This window comes from Nesoenas mayeri, assembly GCF_963082525.1.
Source record: "Nesoenas mayeri genome assembly, chromosome: 12".
NCBI lineage: Eukaryota > Metazoa > Chordata > Aves > Columbiformes > Columbidae > Nesoenas > Nesoenas mayeri.
This window is the reverse complement of record NC_137547.1, coordinates 13200333-13207710: the sequence shown is the minus strand read 5'-3', so window position 1 is coordinate 13207710 and position 7378 is coordinate 13200333. Positions and strand designations below refer to the sequence as shown.

At 59.0% G+C, this 7378-nt stretch overlaps 1 protein-coding gene across 1 annotated transcript; it reads right to left on the bottom strand.

The window, feature by feature from the left end:
- Positions 1-3530: 3530 nt before the first annotated feature.
- Positions 3531-4664, bottom strand: LOC308045123 (metallothionein-1; the record flags this gene model as incomplete). The annotated part of the gene is made up of 3 exons (XM_080352221.1): positions 3531-3625; positions 4193-4258; positions 4634-4664. The coding sequence occupies 3 exons, from the start codon at positions 4662-4664 to the stop codon at positions 3531-3533; spliced, it is 192 nt and encodes a 63-aa protein (XP_080208347.1).
- Between the last annotated feature and the right edge of the window lie 2714 nt (positions 4665-7378).

The following is a 7378-nucleotide window of genomic DNA, read 5'->3' as shown; positions in this document are numbered from 1 at the left end:
GGCTCGGCTAGGCGCGGCTTAGCTAGGCGCGGCTTGAATAAGCTCGGCAACACACGGCACAGGTCAGCTGGGCTCGCAGCGGTACCGAGTGGGCCCGGCTGCCCGGTATTTATGGGGTGGAGGAGCAGGGCGGTGCTCGGCGCTGCGCACGGCGGGGCGGGAGGGGACCGTGCGCACCGGGACTGTGCTCACCGACGGGCCGTGCTCAGCCCGGACCGTGCGCACCCGGGTCCGTGCGCACCCCGGGGCGGCGCTGAGCCGCCAGCCGTGCTGCCCGGGGGGCGGTGCCGTAGGGCCGTGCTCACCGGGGGTCGTGCGCCCTCCGGGCCGGTGCCGTGGTGCCGTGCTCACTGGGGGCCGTGCCGTTGGGCCGTGCCCAGCGTGGGGCAGTGCCGTGGTGCCGTGCCGTCACCGGAGAGCCGTGCCGTGCTGTCCCCAGGGCTGTGCCGTGCTCACCCCGGGTCACGGACCTGCCCGCACCCCTCATGGCTTCCAGCCACGGGGTCCTACCTGCACCCCTTTCTGCCACCACCCCCTTGGCAGGGTGCTGCAATCCTGGGGGTCCATGATGCTGGAAGATGCCAAGAGGGGGGTGACAGTGCTGGCACGGCATTGCCACCAACTCTTGCACATTTGGGACAGCCCCGTGACATCACCTGGCCCTTCTCAGCCCCGTGTGCCCAGCGCTGGGATGCGGATGTGCCCCCACCCTTGGGGAGGCTATGGGATGTGTGTGGCTGTCCCCAGGGATGGGGCAGTCTCAGCATCCTCGGGGAGAGTGGGATGGCCCTGGGGCAGCCACCATGGGGCTGGGGTGCTGGGCTGGACCCCAGGAGAGGTGGGCATAGGGGTGCAGCGTGGGAGCGGGGCGCAGTCTGCCCAGTGGCTGCTGGGAATCATAGCTTTGTGTCACTGCTGGTGCCTGTGGGTTGTCCCCATTGTCACAGTGTTTACGTCCCAGCCAGCTTCCACTGCCCCCCTCCTGCCCACAGCCAGCTTGGTATCTGGCATGGAAAACAGTGGCTGGGCGAGGGACAGGCCATTTCCACACCTGCTCTGGTGCTCGTTTTGTTGCAAATAGGACAAGTCTGGGCTCGGTGCTGGTGTGTGGACGGGATTGGTCCCCGCAAAGCCTGGGCCAGCGAGTGCTGGAATGAGGAGCAGGTTGGTGGCCCTGGCAGGTTGTGCCAGGGAACGGCTTGTGCTTGTTTGCAAAAACATGGATTTTTTTTTCCTGGCAGTCTTTCACGGGCAGCAACGAGTGAGTGTAAACACGAGGCTAAGCCAGCAGGCGTTGCACTTGCCACTGGCTGAGCGGGAAAGGAGGAGAAGTGAAGTCAGGGTGCACGTGTGGTCTTATTGCACATAAACACGGGTTGTGAAATCGCTTCCTGGACACTCACCCAGCACGTTGCTGCTGGCCAGTGCTGCTCCTCTGCCCCCCTCCAGCGGGAACGAGCTCTGGTACACCCCTGTTTGAAGAAAGCAGAGCCCCCCACAACCCAAAATGGGGACGTGCACCCCAACATGGGGCTGTACTGAAAGCAGAGGCTGACTGTACAGGGGTGAGGCTGTGGAGGAAGCAGGAGAATTCCCAGATTTCTAGGAATCCCCCCAGGTCGCCCATGGATAGGCTGTGCCAGATCCCAGGGCACGTGGCCCCAGGCCTCCAGTCACTGCAAGCGGGAAAGGGCAGCACAGCATCCCCATGGAACAGTGTGTAGAGCAGGAACGGGAAAAGAACCTGGAAAATGCCCTGTTTTGCAATCTGGGCATTTCTGCTGGATAATGAACTCACTCCGTGGTGAAACAGGGATGAATGAGCCATGTCTCCCCCCGAGCCGCAGGCTTGCCCAAATGCCGGGATGCAGGGCACATGCCAGACATCAGCTGGGAGTGGGGACCTTGTGGGGTTTCTCACGTTGCTGCTGATAATTACGATTTCCTGGGGCTGGCCACGAACAGTTAATCCCGAGGCTGTGCCTGTGGAGTTCCAGGTCCAACTCTGATTTTTACAGCAGCTGTAAAGTGAGCAGAGGAACCACAGCTGCCCAGCATGGGTGTCAGGGCTCAGAGCTGGGCTGCTGGGTCCCCCATATGTCCCCTGCTTCCCACGCAGGCAGGGCACAGCATCCGATAGCTGTTCTCCATTGTGCTGCCGTGGACCATGGGGCTGCACAAGGGGCAGAGCCACAGGGCAGGACTGATGCAAACCCATTGGGGACAGCAAGGCTGGAGGGTTGCTGTCTGCCCCAGTGGTTAAACCACATGTTTGGGGATAAATCCTAATAGGATTCACAGCTTGGGTGCTCACCTACAATGTTTTTTACAATGTTGGCACATAAATCTCTGTGAGTAGGAAGGAACAGAGATAACTCTGCTGTTTGCAGAATGGAGTTTAGGTTGATGCTCCAGAGCCGGTGCTGCACCCTGCCTGCGGCATGCCTGCCCTGCCCTACATTTCAGCTGGCACAGGGACATACTTCACATTCATTGGAAGCGTGGGGTGGTGGTGACATCTCAGGAAATGCCCTGGGGGAAAAGCCCTCCTGGACTGGTGGGCAGAGGTGGCCTCAGATGTGCTGAAACCCTGGCTTAGTCCTGGCGGTGGTGGCTGGTCAGGTCACGGAGGGGTTTGGAGCTTACAAAAGCCCCAAAAGGCTGCATTTGGGGAGTGCAGGGACAGACAAGACCCCTTGTGTGTCCTAAGAAGCAGCACAGTGCCCTGTGGCACCTGGGATGCAGCATCCTGGCAGCGGTGTGGCTGTGTTTGGGCAGGGTGAGCATCACACCCCAGCACGGGCATCACATCCCATTGCAGGCATCATGTTCTGGCATGGGCATCGCACCCCATCATGGGCATCACATCCCATCATGGGGGTCGGGGCTCCCCACAGAAGCTCCCCACAAGGCTCACAGTGGTTGGGGGTAGATAAGCAGTGTGGTTCTTCCAGCCAGTTCAATTAAACTGCCAGGAGTCAAACCTGTTCCCCTGCCACAGCACCTGCCTTGGAAACGTTACCCCTGGAAATGGGCAGGGCTGCAGCGGTTATTATGCTGTCGGTGAAGGCTTGTAATAACAAGCTGCTCATTAGCCCAAGGATTTCTGGTGGAGGAAGACAGCATGGGATTTGCCCTTGGGTAACAACAGGGTGGGGAAAAAAACCCCAAACTATAAATTACCTTGTTGTGCAGAGAAAGTGTTAAAATAAGAGTCAGAGCTCCTGACAGGGAGGGCAGAGCCAAGACTGGAAGAAAGGAGCAAAAATAAGACACGGGCTCTTTGCCATGACCCCCAAATGTGCTGCCTTCCCACTCTCCAGGGAAATCCCCCCTTCAACAAAAGTGCCAGGTTCCTTATAGACCTTTATATACACATTGCTTTATTTAGGTAGCTTATTACATGTCTAAAGTGGCAAACACTAAAGATACCCGAACACATATAAAAAAAAACTCCAACATACACAATAAGGTTATTTTTCTTCAGCCCCTCAGATGTGCAGCACCCGCAGATGTGCAGCCAGGGGTCCCTATTTGCAGCAGCTGCACTTGGCGGAGGGTGGCCCCTTGCACACGCAGCCCTGCGCACACTTGGCACAACCCGCCGGGCAGCAGGAGCAGCAGCCTGTGGAGTGAAGAAAAAGAAATCAGGCACATTCCTGGTGGGGCTTGGGGGTGTCCCGTAGGGGATGGATTGTTCGGAGACCTCCCACCGACCCATGTTCTCTCCCTTCAGCAGCATACCCAACACCATCAGCATCTCCCAGGGTGTTTTTGCATCCAGGGCTGGGAGGGTGCGGGACCCCAGAGGCTCACTGGGCACCCCCCAGCCCCTCTCTGTGCAAACCCTCCCGCACATGGCTCTGCCCTGGGGTGATGGCATCAGGAGCAGCTGGAAGAAATCCCACTTCTGGTTTCCTCACGCAGCATCCCCTTGCCCTGAGCCTGAGGCACCAGTGAGGGGTACACAGAGTTTTGGGTTATATTGTCAGGCTCATATTGCCTGGTGGGGGGGCAGAAGGGGGAATTCATGGGGTGCTCCTTTGGGAGCAAAGTAATACAGGAGGAATAAACTCAGCTCTGGCAACACTGAGCCTGCTTTAATTCAGTGTGTCCAAGGACATGTAGTGAAAGTCCCCACAAGTGTTTCTGCCTCCCAGCCCTCTGTGGGGCTTGGGCTCCTCCCCCTTACCTTTTTTGCATGATGTGCATTTGCAGTTTTTGCATTTGCAGTTGTCCCCACAGGTGCAGGTGCCACCTAAAACACAGAGAAAAGGAGAAAAAAGGGTTGAGAGGAAGTGATGGAAAGGAATCCCCACATCCCCAAGGATGCTCCGGGCGAGTGCGGCAGGAAGAGCACCGCTGCCCTTCTGAGCATCCTCTCTCCAGCAGCAGTGGCTGGGGCTGAAGCTTCAGCCTCCCTCGGTGGGGAGGTCTTGGCATTCCCGCCCGCTCCCAGCAAGATGCTCCAAGTGTGACATCGCAACACTGGAGGAGAATTCCAGCAGGCAGCCCGGCCAGGACAAGAGCATCGGGGACGGCGGAGGAGGAGGCCACCAGGCGGGTGGTCCCACAGGGATGCTCCGTCTCCTGCATCCCCGCAGGTCCAAGGCGGAAGGAAGCGCTGCCTTACCCGCGGCACAAGGGCAGTCCTGGGAGTCCATGTCTGCCTGGGCTGTGTGCTGGCTGTCAGACGCGTTGGGCGGTGAGGAGAGCAGCTTTGGCAGGACTCACAGCCGCCTCCTATTTATCCTTGGCCAGGCGAGAGCGAGTGCAAAACCTCCGCCCCTCGCAGCCTGCACACGGCTCAGCCCGGCACCTGCCCCGGGCGCTGCTGATTCACTCCCCGGGCAGCCAGGCAGGACTCGGGGCTCCCATGTCCCCTCTCTGGTGCTGGTGGACTGGGTGTCCACCACTCTGCCACTGAGATGTTGGTGGAGGGGTGCAGAGAACAGCCAGCTCTCGTCACACGGATGGCACCTGCTTTGGGAGCACTGCTCCACTCCCAGGGGCTGAGGGGGTGTACCCAGCAAGGCCCCCCCCACAGGCGGGGGCTTTGCCAAAATCAAGGTGTTGAGCCCCTAGATGTCTTGTGGGGGTGCATTGGTCCCAGAGCTGCCACCACTGCTGGGAACTCTCAGCCCCTCCTCCAAGACCCAGCACAGTGGGGTGATGGGGAGCTGGCACAGTGAGGTGACAGGGGTGCAGTCCCTGTCCCAGACCCCATCCTGTGGCTCCAACACCCTCCCCACAAGCAGGAGCAGCAACAAGCTGAACTGGCCCAGCCAGAGCCTGCCATACCCTCCCAGCGCCCCGGGATGGCGGCGCCCACGTCCCCTCGGCGCCGTGCATGGCACCTCGGGGGCCCTGTCTCCTTCCCGGCTCTGGTGCCTTGTCCCACTTATCTGAATTAATTTCCGCACACCATTATCCGTGTGTGCAGGGAGGAGGGTGACGGGCAAGCTGCCATTACCCTGGTCAACACCTCTGGCATGTTTTACCCACCCACTCGAAAGAGCAGTGAGGGTTTGGGGTGGAAGGTGTGAAGTGATGCTTTCTGAGATGCTGGGTGCAGGGAGGAACTGCCCAACAGCCAGCTGTGGAACATCCCTCCTCCTCACTCCTGGGGTTTTGTGTGCTCCCCGATGTTGGTGATATCCCAGCCTGGCTGCCCCGCACTCTGAAACTCCTTTTCTTTGGGGTTTTATCCCATCTGGGGTTTTGCCTGTGGTGCCTGGCTAAGGCGGTTTGTTGGAGGCAATGCTAATCCAGCCGAAACAGCGGGCCGTGGAGTATTTTTACCACCCAGCTGTCTGGGCATGTTTGGAGCTTGTTGGGTGGCGAGCAGTGCCAGCACCCGACTTGGCGTCTCCTCCTGCCCAGCCAGACCAGGGTGGGAAATCGGTACATAAAAGCTTGAAGAAGGCAGAGCTGCCTTGTCCCTGCTGCCCTGGCAGTGGCTCATTAGTACCCCAGCATGCCAGCCCTGCGGTCGTGTGAGTGTCACGCTGCTGCTGATGTACCGGGGCGTGATGGTGGGGATGGTTCCAGGGACCGGGTGCGTGCCAAGGGCGTCAGTCACTCTCGCGGCAGCAGGGAAACACAAACGTGCTGGGGAACACGCGTGCAAGTGACCACCCACCAGCCTTGGCTGCAGCCCCCTGTGCTGTGGGTGTCACGGCAGAAGGGGGGGACATCTCCTCAGAGTCCTCCTCCTGAAATAACCAGCTGAGCACTCCCACAGTGCAGGAATATGCCCAGGAAAGTGCTTCCATCTGTGTTGGGATGGATGCATGGGGAACAGCAATGCCACCGTGGCAGCCACTGTGTTGTCCTCCACTGTCTAGCACCCTTGGCCACCCAGGCCAAGCCATAGTGTGGGCAGATTCTCCCTGTGCCTGGCTGGTGGTGGCCCAGGGATGCGGGTACAGGCAGCCCCTCCGAAGTGGTTCTTCTCCTCCAGCCCAGGGGAGGAAGATGAAGCCCATGTCAGTGGAACAGAACAACATCAGCTGTGCTGTGCATTCCCTGCCGTGAAAGGACAGGGTAGAGGAAAGTCTCTTCAGCATCTATCCTCAGTTCAAACCCCATCTCTTTTTGCTCTTCTTTCCTTCGTTTCTTTCCAGCAAGGGAAAAAGCATCTTCCAGGTGATGCAGGAGCAGGGGTCAGGGCTCTGGGAGGTCCTGTATTGCTCCCAGTTTGTTCTGTAACTAATCTGAGATACAGCTAGAGCAGTGTGTTGTTAAACAGACATGCATCAGCCACAGCAGTTCCAGGAGCACCCTGGAGCTGCAGAGCTGGGACCCCAGGAAAACCTGCCTGCTGCTTAAATACCCCTGTTACAAGGCCCTGTGAGCCCCAGTTTCCCTTTTGGTCCATGCTTTCCATTTGCTGGGAAAGCCTGGGGGTTCCCCATAATTTAAATGAGCTTGATGCTGCTCCCCAGAGCCCAGCAAAATAGGCAGCATCCCTGCACAGCCGTTATTCACCAGCCCTTGTCATACCAGAGCCGTACCCCTTGGTGGTCATGTCCCCTGCATGGTATTCTTGGCTCTGCCCCCAGGCACATCCGTGACAATCACCCCAATACTGCTGGGCAAATTAGGGCGGGTGAGTCAGCACGATGCTCTGACGCTTCAGGCAAAGCTGGAGATGACACTCACTGGTGGGATGGTGATGGCTGAGCCTGGGTAATGACTCTGCAGGGCATGGCAGGAATGGGGCTCCCCAAAAAGGAGTGAAGGAGGCTGGAACCTTCAGGAAGGCACAGTGGAGGCACCCATCCCTGTGACAGGCATCTGTGACACCCAAGGTGCCTAGAGCCGATTGCCAAAAGCCATGGGATGGTGCTGGGGCTGGTGCCGGTGGCTGGCAGTG